Genomic DNA, 19,413 nt, shown 5'->3' with positions numbered 1-19,413 from the left:
GTGATCCTGCTGGACAGAGGCAGACAGAGCGTGTGAGAGAAGGCATGTGCTGCTTGGCCTACGCATTTTTGAGAATCGGGGAGTTTAACTGGATTGTGCCGACCGGCCCTTTTCCTTAATGCAGACCCTATATGCTGTCACAATGCATAAAGTTATTGCTGTAGAAGAAACAAGCAAACAGGTGAGCCTGAACTGACCTCAGCCACAGGAGCTGCCGTAATAGTGAGGCTAATGGCTATGGATATGACTTGTCTTGGGGTCTCCTTTGTACACGACTCGCTCCTTAGGTTAATATAATTGATACTGGCAGTTCAATTGATGAGAACTTTCCCTCCGGCAGTTTACAAATGGCTTGCTGGCACAGCTAATCAGAGGATCGGTTAGGACAGTGCTTAAGACTGAAGTCTTAAACTTGCCTTCTTGGAAGAAAAGCCAATTGAAAGTAATGGGACTTTTCTGAGTAAATGTGGTTAGGACCAAGTGACAAGGTTTGGATCCTTGAAAAATTGCTGCCGTTACTAATCTTAGATCAACTTTGGAACTAATCTTAGATCAACTTTGGTACTGGTGTGAACTTCCCATAAGTTTGCGCTTTGACATGTCAGGGTTAATCATAACATGCAGGAAAATGTTTTCTGTTCAAGTTCCTTTTACATCATTCATTTTAACAATAACCAAATGAATGTTAATTGGGGCATTGAACAAATGTCACAGACATGCCCAGCTAGACAATGGCAAGTTGTCTGATGTTGAGCTGGTGATAACTTTCCATTGGAAATGATCTAGTGGGCTACTGAAGGTGGCCACTAGTACCAAAAATACTGAGGGGCTTAACTATGTACACATGAACACATGAACCTGCCTTACACTGAATCAGACCCTTGGTCCATCAAAGTCAGTATTGTCGACTCAGACCACCAGCGGCTCTCCAGGGACTCAGGCAGGGGTCTTTCACATCACCTACCTGCCTAGTCCCTTTAACTGGAGGTGCCGGGGATTGAACCAGGGATCTTCTGCATGCCAAACAGATGCTCTACCACTGAGCCACGGCCCGTCCCCTATGTTTACTGAAGGCTAAAGATATGCTAGTTTATGGAAAGAATGGAAGTGCAAGATGAACTCTGTGACCATGATGAGGACTGGAGTGTTGTTGATTTTAGGCATTAACTAGGTTGAGATTTGGAGAAATAATGTGTGCTCCCCTAGTTCCTCCTTTCATCTCTTCATCTAGCTACAGAGCAGATGCAGCAAAATGTGTCTTCTTTAGTTCATGCAGCAAAGGATTTACTACTTTGAACACTGGAAAAATGATACTAAATATTTTAAATATGTTAGAAAGCTATTTTACTAAACATGGGCTGAAATTAGCTTTTGCCTTAGTGTTTCCCAAGGGAATTCAGGGAGGGTTAAAACAAGCAGATGAGAGGGAGAAATCACTGGCTACTAGAAATGTATGGTTTACCAGATTGGCACTCTAACCCTAAGAACACCTTCCTAGAAGTAGGCCCCATTCAATAGGCCTGTTTAGGACTGCACACTAGAATGGATTACCAGGGCCGTAACTGGGGTGGGTGGGTGAGGAGGGCAGCTGCCGCCCCTGTGGCATGCAGAGAGGGCGGCAGAACTGCCTCTCCTACCTGGCCAGCTCCTCCTGTAGGAGAGGCAGTTCTGCTGCCCTCTCTGCATGCCACAGGGGCGGCAGCTGCCCTCCTCATGCCCCCCCCTCCAGCTACGGCCCTGTGGATTACATTTGTCAGTCCTTTTTTAGATTAGTGTCCATTGAGGTGTTCAGTGAGATTACGTTTAGATGGCACCATCGTGAAAATAACTTCTGTGACACTTGCTTACCCTTCTTTCAATTCTCTTTGCCTTGGTTCTTTCTCCTCAGCTGTATCCCCATACTGCTACCTCCAGCCCAGCCCCTAGCTAATTCACCAATTTGTTCAAGTAGACAATTAAGAAATATTTCATATCTGTATAATATGCTCCCATAACATTGTTTCACTTGTGTAGGACAATTACTTATATTAATGTAAGCTTTCAATCACAGATATTTTATTAAAAAAACAGCAACTTTAAAACGGTGCTTTCATAGTTCCTGTGGATTTATGGTGAAGAATGGCTCTAGAGCAGGGATGTCAAACATACGGTCCGTGAGCTGGATCCAGCCTGCGAGCCAGCCGAGGGAGCCACACACACACACCCCATCCCAATCTGGGCTGGCGAGGCCTGGCCTGGCCCAACCAAGTGACATTTATGTCATATCTGGCCCTCTTAACAAATGAGTTCGACACCCCTGCTCTAGAGACTCAGACCTAGAAAATAGCTTTTTTCTGCCTGAAACCCTGGAGAACAGCTGTCAGTCAAAGTAGATAATATAGAACTAATTGTCCAATACTAAGTTCACCATGTATGTTAAGTTCAAACATCTAGCTAGCTATAGCCTCTAAAATTGACTAAACTACCAGAATTATTTTCTTTTAACTTCGTTACTTCCTGCAAAGCTGCTGACATGGAGAGTGTTAGAAGGTGTGTCTGTGTGTGTTGTGAGAAGAACAGCAACACTGAATTGTATCGCATTTAGAAAGTGGGTGACGGTATTCTGAGGTATGTCAAACTGTGTGTGGATGTATGTAAGCCTCCTCTTATCATGCTAGTACTATGCTTCTTTTGCAAAAGCTCTGCTGTTGTATCAGAGTTTGAATAGTGCCACATTCTGTGTACATCACAGGTAAGAGAAAGAGCTTAGAGGTTTGGGCTTCTGTGGGGAGAAAGAATATCGGAATGCAAATCAGTTTCTTCTGCAACATTGCATTTAGATAGCAGTTCTATGCTTCCCCAAATCTATGAAAATCACTTAGGAGGCGCTCACTCACCCTTCGCCCACCCTAATCCTCTTTGCCTCCGTGCTTTCTCCCCATGTTGCTACCCCTACCCCACCCCCTTACCACTGTGGTACTCACTTGTTTCACTTGCTATTTCTGATATTTTATTTATTCTTTTTCTAAGAAAGAAATGAAGCACAATACAGCCGCACCTGCTTGTGTTTCTCCCTCTCCACATCACACTGTTTTCCAGTTTAAAAGGCCAGTAAACCTTTGAAGTCTGAATGGGATAGAAAGGGCTAAATCATAGCTGCTGTATTGAGGCACTTCGTTTCAGACAGAAACTGAGATGTGTATGAAGTAATCTGGTGGGGGGAAGGTGTGTGCAGCAATGGTGGGCCAAGACAGGGGTGGTAGAAGTTGGAACAGACAGAAGTACAGTTTGCAGGTGGCAGATTGCATTTCTGTGTATGGAGGACTGAATTCCGGAGTACCAGCTAGCATCCTTTGGACACATTAACTGATTGCTGGATTACTCCATCGTATGTCACTGAAGAAATGAATGTAATTTAGAGGTTTGTTAAAGAGCTAATTAGTATGAATAGATTTGGCGTCAAGCTCCAGGAATTAACTTTCTTTGAAGGAAGGGGTCTGTTTTAACTCAGAACAATTAGGTCACACTGTATGTTCAGACAGACATTGATTAAACATACATTGCATATTTGAAGACTTGTGGTTGCAGCAAGACGAATGAGTGCATGCTTTTTCATTATAATGGAGTTATTAATATGCCTGCATTCATCTTTCTAACAGCTATGTGGGGTGGGCCTATGGAAAAGATAGGTGGCTGAGCACAGACCAGCACTGTCTTAATTGTACAGCAGTGTAGTTAGACTATTTAGCATCTTCAGAAAAAGGAGCACAGAAAAGGAAATGGTTATGGAAAAGTGTTCCTTCATGGAAGTCTTTGCCTCTCAGGAAAACAGAAAGCCACAGATTCTTAAGAAATTGTTGAGAAACTAACGTTGGATTTGCCAATGGTCTGTCTATGTTCCTTCTACTGCAGTCATAGAAAGGAAAAGATCTTCTACTGAAAGTATTATTTGGCTGCCCTGGCCCTTCTCTTTGGTTTGTTACCTTTGCCTTTCCCTCCCCACCCTATTGTTGAAATGTAGTTTGTAAGCTCCTTGGGGCCAGGACCTCTTCTAATCTTTTGTAGCACCACGTATATTGATAGCCCTATATGAATAACTCACCATTCTGTGTATTTAATTGGATTCATTTTAGGAGTCAAACCATCCAATAGCAGAGCTTTGATACATCAACATATCCCTTCAAAACGCTTGGCATTGCAATCTGCTAACTCATGAAACATATGAGTACCCCCTTTGGTCTAGGTACTAGAAGCAGGGATATCTTCCTCCCTTTTAGAACCAAATGTAAGTGACTGGGATGAAACATCATGCTACTTGGTTGGTGGATTAATTGAGGGCTGTCCAAGGAAGGACTATTATGTTTCTGAACTGGCCTTTCATAGGATCATAGAGTTGGAAGGGACCACCAGGGTCATCTAGTCCAACCCCCTGCACAATGCAGAAAATTCACAACTACCTCCCCCCCGCACACCCCCAGTGACTAGAAGATGGCCAAGATGCCCTCCCTCTCATCATCTGCCTAAGGTCACAGAATCAGCATTGCTGACAGATGGCCATCTAACCTCTTCTTAAAAACCTCCAGGGAAGGAGAGCTTACCACCTCCCAAGGAAGCCTGTTCCACTGAGGAACCGCTCTAACTATTAGAAAATTATTTCTAATGTCTAGATGGAAACTCTTTTGATTTAATTTCAACCCGTTGGTTCTTTGACAAAGGAGTCTTCAGACACCTAAAGGCCACTGATTACCTTAATTTCTGTGTTTATGCACAGCAGCTATGTAAGGTGATAAGATTTCTGTCTAGTCTCTCTGGGCTTCTTCATCTTTAAGCGTGCCTGTGGAGTTTCAGTTTTTGTACCTGAAATACTCCTTTAATAATGGGTGCTTGAAATAAATTAGTTACCCAGTGGTTGCGAAAATAATTTGCTTATCAAGCACTTTGCTGTGCCTTCCTCTGGCAAAGGTGTACAGCAGAGGGTGTCCTGGCAATGCGTCAGTCCACCGTGGCCAGCACACTCCATGCAGTGACGTTTGTCAGAGTTAGTCTGTTGGTGACATGTCCTTTTGGTCCTTTGACCCAGAACCTAACTCTGACTGGTCGGAGTGGTTGAGAAACTGAACCATGTCTCCTCCTTGTTCCAGGCAAAGTATTTGAACAGGAATGTCTATTTTTTTTTAAAGTACGTTTGAACTCAAACCTGTAAAATGGGATTCACAAGGTCAGGCTTGTCTGAGTATTAACAGATGGGGAGAAATCATTCTGGAGATATAGTTATTGTTTGTCTGGTGCGTTGTCACCCAGGAACGGCTTGCGTGGAGGAAAGGTGTCACCCTGAGGAGAAAAATGTTTGTCAAGCTGTTGTCTTATGTATTTTTGTCTCATGTCCCTCATCCACCAGCCATACTCGGCAGCCTCAGGCTCACTTGGTGTCACTTTTGGGCACTTATCTCCTCCTAGTGGTAATTGCATTTCTTACTCTGCTGCTGGCCCTGTGCTGTTACAGTCATCCTGTTCTGTCAAATAGCAGCTATTCCTTGAGGCTTCAAGTAGGCCCTCTGTTTCAGCTAGAGAAAGCAACCTAGATCCACTAGAACAAGCTAAGAAAAAATCAACATGGTTCTTATAGGGTAGGCAAGATCTGCCCTATAGCACTTCCTATGGTTGCTTGGCTAACTGTATTTGCCTATTTTTATATCAAGGGTTGGTCAACCAAGCTAGCTGAAAGTCATGATGTAGACACACAGATCATAGATCTGCAACTGATAAACTTGTCTTTGTCTTTAGTTATTTCTGTTTTGATTTTGTTTTAGCTTTTCGAGCTTCAAGCTCTCCAGTGTTACCTTTCAGGCCTGAGTTTCAACTTTGAGATTCTCACAGGTTCAGCAAATATAACTTGCAGCTGCCCTAGATATTGTGAAATTTGGTTTTTAAAAAAGTATATTTTTTAGGTTATAATCTTATCTACACTTAAGAATTGTGTTTTTAATTAATGTAGTGGGTCATACTCTTTCATTTTTCTTTCTCTTCCCTTTTTCATGGGCATATTATTTTCTGGGAAGTATTGGTAGACAATCTGAAATGCAACAAAACAGTGTGGAAATCTTGCTATTACTATAGAAGAAGTTGTATATTTATCAAAGTATTCTCCCTGAATACACATTCTGTTTCAAACTTAACCAAAGAGGGATTTTTGGACAGAAAAAAAATGCTGCATCACACTGTGTTAGTTTATTTGGACAGTGGCTGAGTAGACTGAAGAGATGGGCACTGTTCCTAGGTAGTGATATTAGCTTTAGTTCTGAATTTGTTTAATGGGTTTTTAGAAGTAAACTAGACCTTAACAAATATGTCTGAAGACAGCTGTGTGAATGAGAGTCTCCTGAATCCTTCTGAATATTAGATATTTTGACATCCATTTCTTTTGCAGGTTGTCTGGCAGTAATTGTTGCAAATCCACCAAAGCTTTGATGATTGGGTTGTTAAACTGACCTAGCAGAATCCACAAGGAATGGAGAAAGCCATTCCCACTGCTTTATCAGAACAGCAGAAAAATTGTGAGGATGATGAAAGGAACACTGTGCTATTGACCCTGGTGCCAAACAAAGAGGATTTTGCTGCCCTTGAGTGTCCCCAAGGTGAAGAGAGAATAGCTGCTTTTTTAAAAGATGCGAAAACATCTCTGGAGAGCGTGGCTCTGTTGGGGGCATCGAAGGAAGAGGGGATTGGTCTCAAGGAGGCCATCCCCAGTTCTTCAGAGAAATCAGCAGCAATGAATAGAGAGGGAAAAGTGAATGATGAGATGTGCAGCCGTAAAGAGGATCCCGTCTTTTTGTCTCCGTTTTCTCACCAACCGCCAGATGATGCCGTAGAAGCCTGTAAAGTAACAGGTAAGTCACAGGCTTAAAAAACACAGAACCTGTTGGCATTTCTCTCATGGTAGATAAGGTGAAGACCAGGCAGTCTTCTGATATGAAAATTAAGATTTGGTTGAGTAAATCAAAGGTCAGCCCAGAGAATGGCCTGAAGGCATATGATTCAGTTCTGCTGCTGAAGTTAATTGCATCTAAGTGGAGAAACAAGCATTTTCTTCTGTGTAACATGGGGTGTAGCTCTTTGTATGCAGGAACAGGATCAAAATACGTCTGTTAAGTTCAGCCACACTGTAGTTTCAGCACCACAGACAGGGATCGGAATTCAAACTATACATGGTACATAGTTTGGCAAAGGATTGTTGCTGAATGTGTTGCACAGAGAAGAATCCTATACAGTATTTAAATCCCAGAGTCGTCACATTTGGGGTGCCTATAATATCTAACGCTTCTAAGGAGTTGGATGGCTGACCGTTCCGATTACATAAGAAAAAGTTGCTGTTCAGTGTACAAACTCTTCAAGTATGTTTTATCTGGCATAGCTGTTCCTGACCATTTAAAGTGTAAAGTAATAGACTGTTTATTGGTGGAGTGATGCATTTCAAGGAAGAAAGCAGTGAAAGTTTTAAAAGAAGTGCTTCATGTACACAATAGAAACCATTCCTAAGCCCATACACACACACAAAACGCATATATAATGTAGATTTTGGGAGAAGACTGCAACAGGTTCAACACCATCTAATGTGGTTAAGCTCTGCCACTCTTGTAACTTCTCATTTTCCTCCACTACAAGTTTCTTCTTGATCTCTGACGCTATTTCTCTTCTGGTGGAAACGGGAGTTGAGATGTCATATGCTGAACAACATGTATCCCAAACCGCAAAACACAGAGAGAGCACTAGACCCAATAAGTCTACCTTATTTTCTGTTTAATAATAATAATATAAAAATGGGGTTTTTGAAGAATTGCATCTACTTAGAATGCAGAGCAAATTGATAGCCAAGTATAAGGGATACAGTGAAAAAGTCTTGCTTGATCTATGTAGGACAAAAGTGTCCGTTTCTGGTAGTTGAAGGCTTTTCTTTCTGAATTATGCTTTCCTTGATCTATTTCCTAGGAAATTTTATTTAAAAAATTACATGGGGCCTTGTTTGTCTCCTTTTCTTTACTTTCTGTTTAATTGTTTTAATGTGCAATAAAAGCACATTTCTTATCCGTTGGTTATTATGTATTTGTTTATTTATAGTCCCCCTTTCTCACTGAGACTCAAGTTGTCCCTCTGCTGGACAATTTTGTTGGTATATTGTGTTTTCTAAGCGTTGTTGTGAAAATACTTTGCCCTTGGAGAAAGTGCAATATTTCCCACACAAAGTGCCATCTATTATTGTTGCGGGGAATGTGTCTTATTGCACTATGTTGGATGTGACTTCATTAGTGATGTGTGACACAGCTTATTAACATCTGTACATGCCTGCCGCCTTGTGAAGCATTTAATTAACTGGAAGTTCTGTACAGGCTATATATACTTGATTTAAAAAAATAATACTAGAAAGTGTAAACATAACTCTTATCTCATGGCAAGAAAATAAAACCCTATTACTTGCATTCAGTATTCCAAGAAACGCCTATATTTGCTTATTTGTTTCCAAGTTTATCTGCTGCTTGTCATGAAGAAAGGCAAAGAAATGTGCAGAGAACTGAAACAATATACCTTCACAACTAGATATCCTACTGTGTAGTATTACAGCTTCTGAGATACCATCCAATAATTCATCTCCACATGAAATACTTCTGTAACACAATAGCCTTCTTTCTCTAGCGGTTTCTAAACTGAACTTGGTCTTGAGTCTCTCACTAATTAAAAAAAAGACACACAAGACCTCACTTCTAATACAACTAACCAAAATTTTGGAAACAGACTGTCCCTTCCAGTACACTGCCTCTTCATGGGGGTGCTGTTCAGTTGACTATGATTTCTAGTGTGTTCAGATTCAAATAAAGAATATTTTTGACTCTACCAATCCGGTAATATAGTTATTAATTTTCTATCACATGGAAAAATATTATTTTGCTCAGTAATTACTATCCCTTGCTTTTGGAAAATTATGGATAGTTATAGCTCAGCCCTGTGCATATTTGTGTTTGTGTAAAGTGCCTTCAAAGTTGCAGCCAACTTATGGCAACCCAGTAGGGTTTTCAAGGCAAGAGACGTTCAGAGGTGGTTTGCCATTGCCTTCCTCTGCATAAAGACCCTGGTGTTCCTTGGTGGTCTCCCATTCAGGTACTAACTAGGGCCAACCCTGCTTAGCTTCTGAGATCTGACAAGATCAGGCTAGCCTGGGCCATCCAGGGCAGGGCCCTATGCCTAATTACTCAGAAATGAATGCTGTTTCATTCAATGGGACTTCCAAGTAAGTGTGCATAGGATTGCAAACTGGGCTTTCAAGCACATGCTGTTGCTTCATATCCTTGCATGTGTATGGAGAGAGCCAGTCAGAAGTTTTTGTCTGGTCTCCAAATAGATATAATTCTTTAATGCAAAAGGTGTGTGGATTGCATGACCAAGGGTTTTGGATGTACAATCCAAAAAGCTTCTAAAGGCACTCTTTACATGCAAGCCAAATGTTCTGTATCAGTCAGTAAGTATGTGTCCTCAATCAAACCAAGTATATAAATTTCAAAATGGAAAAATTGAAATCAATCAGCAATTTAATTAAGTCCTTTTTGTTGATAATACATCAATCAATCTTGGCCGTTGTAATTGAAAATTCTAGCTATGTCACCAAGATTCTGTTCAAGGCACATTGTTTGAATTTTGTTCACTGTTTTCCCTCCAACCTTTTCTGACTTCTCACAGCACCCAACTAGTCCTTGATATATATATTTATTTTAATCTTGCTGTTGGAAGTGATTATTTGTACTCTTTAAACATCTGCCATGCAAGTCTTCTTTGTGTTTTTTTTTTTACTTCACCTTAACCTCTTTAGTTACATAATCATTGATAGAAGATTTTTCTTTCTTTTCCCAAGTATGGCATAACTCTTCTTGCTATTTGTATAAGTTTATTAAATTTTCTGTCTTCAGGGGCTCTTTCTGTATTGTCCATTGACCAAAAATCTTGCATATGCACTACAGAACTCATGTGTACTGTAGAGGATTCTGCAGCATATTTGAAAGTTCACATAGGGTACTGGCTGATCTTGTTGAGCCTCACTGTTAGTCTGAGTGACCTCTGTACTCTAGCCTGAATACAATGTTCCCCTGTGGCCTCACATTTTAAGGGAAAATATCCATTTCTAAAGTTTGTTACATAAAATTAATAACAATGAATAGGGTTGCCAACCTCCAGGTGCTAGCTGGAGATGTCCTGCTACAGCTGATAGAGATCAGTTCAGCTGGAGAAAATGGCCACTTTGGCAATTGGACTCTATAACATTGAAGTCCCTCCCCAAACCCCGCCCTTCTCAGGCTCCACCCAAAAAACCTCCCGCTGGTGGCAAAGAGGGACCTGGCAACCCTAATAATGAATGAATGCCATTGCTGATACTGTATTAGGAAATACTGGAAGTTTAAAAGTACTAGTTGATTTTTCCCCCAGATGATTATCCCTAGGAAGCATGTACACCAATATTTTATTGGTTTATAAAGGGGAGGGGAATAAAACCACAAATAATATTCCAAATTTAAAAATCCTAGTCTCATTAAAACAAAGCTGAAATTCTTCTTTATATCTCTCTCCTTTCACATGATGGAAGAGATGATGTAGTCACCAGTCTGATATAGCACTAATAAGTAATGCAAGTGATGAGGCACACTAGAGAGTTGCAACTGACCTATGGCGACCCCATAGGGTTTTCAAGGCAAGAGACGTTCAGAGGTGGTGTGCCATTGCCAGCCTCTGTGTAGCGACCCTGGTATTCCTTGGCGGTCTCCTATCCAAATACTAACCAGGGGCAACCCTGCTTAGTAGCTGGGATCTGACAAGATCGGGCTAGCCTCGGCCATCCAGGTCAGGGCGGTGAAATAGATGAGTGAACAACTATATCCATGGCATATCACAGACAATTCTTTAGGTGTGCTGAAATTAGTGTCACTCTTCAGGATTCCCCCACCCTTAAAATTTAAACAGTGTAAGAGAGTTACATGCGATATTGTCTTTAAATTTTACAAGTACTATCACAATAAAAATAACTTTCACATAAATTTTGAGTGGGACGTTGTCAGTGCATGGAGAGGGCCAGCAGGCTCACTCCTACTCTTGTGTTCCCAACTTCCATACGTTTAACTGTACCTTGTGCATAGAGTCTCTGAATATACATGTAGAGGCTCTGTGCATAGAGTAGAATCTACACTTTCTCCCCCCCCTTATTTATACCCATATTTTAGCCAACTTAACCAGGCTAATGTGAAACCCCTAATAAGGTTCCAGGAATCTTCAGGGTTCTCTGGGACCCAGTGTAAAAATTGCTAATCTAAAGCCTGGCTTGTGGGTGCGTGGGGTGTATCTGCTCAGATCATTGTGTAAGGAATAGATACCTTCTTATGGCACATGGAATCCCTGAAAGAAACTAGAAGCAGGTAAATGTCCCCTAAGTGGTTACGCTACACATGTTTGGGGGGGGGGGCTGGGACTGCCCAGACCTACAGTTTAAGAGTATCAGCCAGGTAGAAAAATAGAATCCTTGTACTATCTAGTTGTATCAAGGGCTTTCTTCCAGTTTAGTATTAAAACACTGAATAAGAACAATGGGAAGAGCCTGAGCAGACAGTCCCTTATTGCAAAACTACTCAAAAGTTTTTTTCACCAATTGTTTACAATGATACTATAGGATATAAAGCTTTAAGGTGAAGCACAGTATTTCCCCTAATGCCTTTTCTTTCCGTAGAATTCTTTTGGTGCAGAAAAGAGCAACCAAAATTATCAGGGGACTAGAGCAACTGCCCTATGAGGAGCGGTTAAAATGCTCAGGGCTGAAGGCAGTTAAGGGGAGACACGATAGAGGTCTATAAAATTATGATTGGTATGGAGAGAGTGGACAGAGAGAAGATTTTCTCCCTCTCTCATAACACTAGAACACGGGGTCATCTGCTGAAGCTGGAGGGAGAGATTCAAAACAGATAAAAGGAAGTATTTCTTCACACAACGCATAGTTAAATAGTGGAACTCGCTGGCCCAAGATGTGGAAGGCTTTAAGGGGGGAGTGGACATGTTCACGGAGGAGAGGGGAATTCATGGCTACTAGTAAAAATGGATGCTAGTCATGATGCATACCTATTCTCTCCAGGATCAGAGGAGCATGCCTATTATATTAGGTACTTTGGAAGACAGGCAGGACAATGCTGCTGCAGTCAACTTGTTTGTGGGCTTCCTACAGGCACCAGGTTGGCCACTGTGTGAACAGACTGCTGGACTTGATGGACCTTGGTCTGATCCAGCATGGTCTTTCTTATGTTGTGCACATGCCTCACAGGTAAATTTGCTGGTTGACTGTTCTTGGGCCAGAATGGTCTTGTTCAGTCTACAACCACAATTCTGGTGTTCAGGGCACCTCTGTCATTGTTGGGCTGTAGGCAGCTGAGCACAGGGAAGACTAAAAATATGAGTCTCTAAGGGTTTAAGAATACAGTTGAAATAGTGTGCTGGTGCAGATCTTGAAGCAGGGCTGCTTAAGTATTGTACAAGAAAGACAATTAAAAAGCAGAGTCTGTCATAGGCTAGGGCCCTAAGCCAGGCAGTTTTTTTCAGAAGGAAGTTGGAACAGGAAAGTAGGGAGCAGAAAGGCATTTTTAAACAGGAAGTTGGAAAATTGGCTGGAAAGGAGACAGCCAGGCCTGCAAGCAGACTGACAGGCCAGGAAACCTAAAGAGAGTTCTTAGGATTCTCTTCACTAAAGCCGGACTGCAAAATCCACGGGTTGCTTGAGAAGATCTATAATTAGTTCAGGAGGAACTCGTGGGTTGCCAGGAGGATAGAGCCATGCTGGGATGCAAACTTGGCACTTCTTACTTGTTCATCCTCCAGAGTGGCTCATCACAAGTGGTGCTAGTGTACATACCAGGTGACCAGTTTGAGTTGAAGCTGATCCTCACAATCACTGACGTGACTGAGAAGGCTTCATCTATTCACAAAATGTTTCAGAGGAAGAAGAGTTGGTTTTTATACCTTGATTTTCTCTACCGAAGGGAGTCTCAAACCAGCTCACAATCACCTTCCCTTCCCCTCCCCACAACAGACATCTTGTGAGGTAGGTGTGGCTGAGAGAGTTCTGAGAGAGCTGTGACTAGCCCAAGGTCACCCAGCAGCCTTCATGTGGAGGAGTGGGGAATCTAATCTGGTTCTCCAGATTAGAGTCTGCCAGTCATGTGGAGGAGTGGGGAATCAAACCCCTGTTCTCCAGATTAGAGTCCACCGTTCTTAACCACTACACCACACTGGCTCTCCCTCATTTCTATATTCTGTAGTTTCTATATATTTAGCCTTATCTTTCATATTGAAAGGCAAATAAAAATATTCAAGGAACACCTTCTAAGGCAAAAACCAGCTGAAACACTCTGGTTTAGAATATGCTACAAATCAGAAAGTTACACTGGAATGTCAAAACTAAGGTCTACAATCTTTTTAGATTGTTAGTTGCCAAGTCTGTGTTGAGCTCTTTTTTACTTTAGTCCAGAATGCATAATAACCTATTAAATATACATATCAGTAATCCATAGCGAAATATCAATAACCTGCATTTGTGGGATTATGATCAGGTAGGAATTCCTAACTACTAAATCACAAATATGCCAAAAAAGAGATGGTAAAGCTTTGTGTTCATGACAACAGAATATTTTTACAAAATGAAAATAGGGCACGCATTGAAGAATTTGAAAATGTGTCTGAATTGTGACATATAAATAATTGCTACATGTACTCGGAAACTGTTTGTAAAGCTAATGATTTCACAGTTTTGCTAGGTTAAAAATTGACTTAAAATGGAGTGGTTTTTTTTTAAAGGGTGGTGTAAAAACATTGCAAAGAGGTTCTTTGAATTTTTTCACTAGGTCTGGCTTGTTTCTCTATCTTATCTGTTGAATTTGGTCTGTGGCTGAAATTCCTTTGTATTCAGATCATCTTCTGACGGTTGCTGCCTATCAAACTATATTACGAGGCTTCTCAAAACTTAGCTGTATCACATTCTTACTAGATCATTTTTGTTGAGCTTATTTCATTTGCAATAGTAACATTTTGTCAGTGTGTGAGAAGTTTATTTGAATGCCTGGGTAGTTTAAGGTCTTGGGAGAGGTTTTTTTTTTAATTACCTGTGGTTCTTAAAAGGTCTAGGCCAGGGGTCGGCAAACTCATTAGTCAAAAGAGCCAAATATCAACAGTACAACGATTGAGATTTCTTTTGAGAGCCAAATTTCTTAAACTATATAGGTAGGTACACTGTTTATTAACTTAATAAACTTTAATTCAAGTTTTAAGTCTTAATTAAACTATAGGTACACTGAATAAAACTTGATATCATACTTAATAGTGATCTTATTTATTGATAAAAATTAAATTGTAAGTCCCTGCCATTTCCCCCTTCCCGTCCGGAGTCCTCGTCTGGAGGCCTGGTCTACCGCCATAAAAGCCTATTGGTAGACCTGGCCTCCGGCTGAGTCCCATTGGGAGGCCAGGTCTACCCATTGGCTTTCTTGGCAGTAGACCGGGCCTCCAAAGGCCCATAGAAGCCAATTGATAGACCTGGCCTCTGAAGGGGGACTTTTTCCCCTCCTCGGAGTCCAGGTCTACCGCCAAGAAAGCCAGTGGGTAGACATGGCCTCCCAATGGGACTCAGCCAGAGGCTAGGTCTACCAAAGGAGGCCCGCCCTGCCCAACAGCTGATAGGCGGGCGGGGGGGTCAGGAACCGCCGAGCCGCCCACCCAGCAATCGTGCGGCTAGAGGGGAGGGGAGGCTTTAGCCTCCCAACCATTGAGGGCAAGGGAAAGGGGGACCTGGCCATTCTCCACGGCGGGGGGGGGGTGGAGAGACAGCGCGTCTGCTCGCCTGCTCTCTCGCGCTTGCTCTCTCAGGCGTGCTGGCTCCGCAGCCTGGCTGCCGGCGCGAGCAGGCGCGAGAGCAGGGGCTCCGAACCAAGTTCGGAGAGCCGCACTCAACGGGCTAAAGAGCTGCATGCGGCTCGGGAGCCGCAGTTTGCAGACCCCTGGTCTAGGCAGACATAAGAACAGCTCGCTGGATCATACCAGTGGTACATCTAGTTTAGCATCCAGTTTCACACAGCAGCCAACCAGTTGCTCTGGAGCACAAATGGCATAGAGACCAAGGCCCTCACTTGCTGCTTTCTCCCAGCACTGGTATCCAGCGGTATGCTTCCCCTGTAGATGGCGGCTCCCTTTATTCACCATGGCTAATAGCCGTTGATGAACCTCTCCTTCGTGAATCTGTCTAGCCCCCTTTGTAAAGCTATCTATGCTTGTGGACATCTCTTCCTCCACCCGCAGTGAATTTCAGTTTAGTTACTCATTGAGTAAAGGAATATTTCCTTTTATCTGTCCTGAACCTATTTGTCAACCATTCTCGCTCTGAGAGAGAAGGGCATCTTCAGCTCGGATTATTATCCAACCCATGCTCTGGGAGGCAGGAATGTAAAAAACCAAAGACTTCCTGTCTCCTGGGGATAATAACCCCCTCCTCTCTCAGAGTCTCCAGTTTTGTTTCCTGCTTTGTTGGGAGTGCAGCCTCTTAGTGACTCTGCTTCTCTGCCTTAGGAAAGAAATTTACTTGTTATTCTGTGTCTGTGAGTTTTCCTCTGTGCTTACCTTCGTTGTCCTCCTCCCTCCCAGTGTCGTCCTTCCTGCCCCCGTTTAGAAGAGGGCTTAAAATTTGCCTCAGGCGCAGGCCAGGCTTTACCGCAAAAATTTTCCCGCCTTAAAAACATGGTGGCGGCTCTGAACGTCAAGTATATCTCGTCCCAGGACCAGGACCCTGGGCTTTTAGTCGAAGCTAATAGGGGCCTGGACGATCCCCAAATGGGACAGAGCGGTCAAACGGAGCCCAAGCCGGGCACCAAACACAAAACTAACCTGGGTGAATCCTGAAAAGACGCTAAGAAAAGGAAGGATGAAGGAAAAAAGGACGAAGGGAAAAAGAGGTGCGGCTCCTAGCCGTTCACCCGAATGCAGCGGCGCGGCTCCTAGCCTTCAGACAGCGCCCCGGGCTCTCACCTCCGCCCAGTCGGAGCCACCCATCCCGGCCACCCCTCTGCTGGAACCATCCTCCTCCAGGCCGGTCGCAGATACGGATGCCAACCTCCAGACGGCGGAGGGTAATGTAGAGCAACACTCGTCTGAGTTAAGGGGGGAGGGAGGATTGACAGCTTTAAGAACAGAGTTGGTTGATTTGGTCAGGAGCATCTTTATCAAGGGGCAACAGGCTGTGCAGGGAGCCTCTCCAGCACAATCCATTCAGGAGGATTCTACCAGCTCTCAGGCGCCTAGAGCAAGGGTCGCAGAGCAGCCTGTGGACCATGCAGACTCACAAACGGCTTCTTACCCTCCGTGGCCCACTAAAGCGGCCAAGAAAGCCCCCCCCCCACAGACACTCAAACATTAGCATGTCTCCTGATTCTTCCAACAGGGAAAGCGACGGTAGGGAGGAGGGGGAGTTTTCATCCGACGACGAACCCCCCTCCTCAGGAGAAACAAATTAGACTCTTCCCTCAGGAAGATTTTCAAAATTTATTGTCCAAGGCTCTAGCTGCCTTGGACCTATCAGAGGACTCTGACACAAAACCTGATGACAAACTGAAGGGCTTGAAAGAGTTCTTCCGCATGCATACGGTCCCCGACAGGAATATTCTGGTGCCTGACTACTTCACCACGCTCATCCAGGATGAGTGGGATAAGCCCATGGCTGTAAGACAATTTCCCAATGTTTGCAAAAAGTATTATTCTCTGTCCAAGACCTCAGCCCAACTCCTTGAGCTCCCCCTGGTGGAGGCGCCTGTTGTTTCACTCCACTCTTATGACCTGGTGGCTAGGGATGGCATGGGCACCTTAAAGGACCCTTTAGATCGAAAGACTAAGCTGGCAATTAAAAGGGCTCACAAGGCTTCGACCTTGGCTCTCAGCGCATTAGTCTCTTCTGCCCTTATTTCCAGGGCCATGATAGTGTGGGCCTGCAAACTCAACCAGCTCATTCCGGTTGAAAATAAGAAGGCTTTAGAAGGCGTTTCAAGGGTGCTTAAGGCAGTCACTTTCCTCGCTGACTCCACCCTGGATACCTTATCTTTCTCCGCACGCGCCATAACCACACAGACAGCGGCCCACAGGGTGCTCTGGCTGCAGCCTTTGCAGGCCGACCCACGCTCCAAGGCAGATCTTATGGGTTTCCCCTATCAGGGGGGAAAGCTCTTTGGCAACCAGCTCGACACCATTCTTGTCGAGACAAGGGACAAGAAGAAGGTGATGCCCAGGAGTTTTCGTAAAGAAAACAAGGGCTACCGGAGTTCCTTTCGTTCGTCCCACGTCCTCTCTAGATTTCGCAATGACCAAAGGAGAGGCCAGTGGTCTCAATCCAGAGGCTCCTTTCATAGAGGAGGGCTCTTCTCGAGACCCCCCCCCACTTTTCCAATTTAGGCACTGACAGACAACCTAACAATGCCAGCCAGGGCAAGCAGTGACGCCACCTTTCCACCGGTGGGAGGTCGCCTGAGCTATTTTCACGAGCAGTGGGCGACTGCCAATGTGGAACAGTGGACGCTCCAAGTAATTACTCGGGGCTGCTACTTAATAGAGTTTTCCCATACTCTCCCAGATCGGTTCGTCTTTCATCATTGCCCCCCAAGCGGCAACAAGTTCCTCCGCACAGCATCAGCTGTCCAACACCTTCTGGACATCAGGGCAATCGAGCCCGTAGATCTATCAGAGAGCTCCTTAGGCGTTTACTCAGTGTTCTTCACCGTCCCCAAGAGGAACAGGGACTGGAGGGCCATTCTGGACCTCAAGTTTGTCAACAAATTCATCTTGAAAAGGAGGTTCAGGATGGAGATGCTAAGGTCCATCTCGGAAAACCTAAGACCAGGAGCCTTCCTAACATCCATAGACCTCACCGAGGCCTATCTGCAACTACCGATCCACCCCAGCCACAGAAAATTCCTGAGATTCTTATTTCAGGATCGCCACTGTCAGTTCTGAGCCCTTCCCTTCGGTCTCACATCAGCACCCAGGGTATTCACGGAAGTTCTTGTGGTCCTAGTGGCACTAGCTCTCAGACAAGGCATTCAGGTACACCTGTACCTGGACGATATCCTCATCTGCACCCTGACCAGAGAGCTGAGCTTGACTCACACCTCTTTTGTCCTGAAGATCCTGGAAGAGCACGGTTTCATAGTCAACAAAGATAAGAGCCATCTTGTGCCCACTCAACGATCGACACGACTATGAACTCTCTGACTCTTCCTCAGGACAAAGTATCCAAGCTTGCCACACTGGCCAGAAGAACCTTGAGGTTCTCGACAGCAAAACTAATGGCCCTTGCGAAACTCCAGGGCCTTATGATATCTTGCATTCCCTCAGTTCCCTGGGCACGTTTTCATGCAAGGCCCCTCCAATGGTTTCTTCAACAATTCCAGCAGGATATCGCCAGAAAGAGGGATCGGACGCTTTTCCTCCCCAACCCATCCCATCTAGGCCTGGATTGGTGGTCCAATCCGATCAACCTGTCAAAGGGACTGGTTTACCTACATGAACCTTCCGAACAATTGTTCACGGATGCCAGCCTCTCAGGCTGGGGAGCTACGTTCCGGAATCAAACAGCCCAGGGGGATTGGAGCGTAAAAGAAAAGAAAAACAGCATAAAGTTTCTCGAAATCAGAGCCATTCTGAAGGCCCTTCTTCATTTTGCTCCCCTCCTGGAATGAAAGCATATACTCATACTGACGGACAACATGTCCGCAAAGGCACACATGAAGAAACAGGGAGGCTCAAGTTCCTCAAACCTTCACAAACATTCCATCCTTATTCTAGACTAGGCCGAAGCACATCTGGCATCCTTATTGGCGGAACACATTCAGGGGATCCTGAATGTTCAGGCGAACTGGCTCAGTCACCAGCAACTGCACGAAGCCGAGTGGGAGCTGAACCCAGAGATCTTTCAAGAGATAACACACAGATTTGGCACCCCGGAACTGGACCTGCAGCAACTGTCAACTTCCACGTTTCTTCTCCTGTTACCGACAACAAGGAGCAGAAGCAACAGACGCCCTGCTGACCCCCTGACCCTCAGGCCTCCTCTATACCTTTCCTCCCCTACCCCTGATCCCCAGGGTTCTACGACGTATCAGAATGCTCAGGGCTACGGTCCTGTTAGTAGCCCCGGATTGGCCTCGACGGCCGTGATTTCCAGTGCTACAGGAAATGTCCTTCCAACCACCGTGGCGCCTTCCAGACAGGCACGACCTACTACTTCAGGGCCCGATTTGCCACCCGGATCTGGGGTGGTACAGGTTGACCATCTGGCCATTGAGAGGAGAGGGCTTCTAGAGCGTGGCTACGATTCGGAGGTTATAAATACCA

General features: G+C 44.3%; 1 protein-coding gene across 1 annotated transcript in view; it reads left to right on the top strand.

The window, feature by feature from the left end:
* Positions 1–6,411: 6,411 nt before the first annotated feature.
* WIZ (WIZ zinc finger) overlaps positions 6,412–19,413 on the top strand; it is a 144,860-nt gene continuing 131,858 nt past the window's right edge. Inside the window, exon 1 of the mRNA XM_056866933.1 lies at positions 6,412–6,866. Coding sequence (XP_056722911.1) covers positions 6,488–6,866 — 379 coding nt within the window. The 5' untranslated portion in view covers positions 6,412–6,487. The remainder of the gene's footprint in view (positions 6,867–19,413) is intronic.

This window comes from Euleptes europaea, chromosome 1, assembly GCF_029931775.1.
Source record: "Euleptes europaea isolate rEulEur1 chromosome 1, rEulEur1.hap1, whole genome shotgun sequence".
In the NCBI taxonomy this organism is placed as follows: domain Eukaryota; kingdom Metazoa; phylum Chordata; class Lepidosauria; order Squamata; family Sphaerodactylidae; genus Euleptes; species Euleptes europaea.
This window is presented reverse-complemented; position numbering and strand designations above follow the sequence as displayed.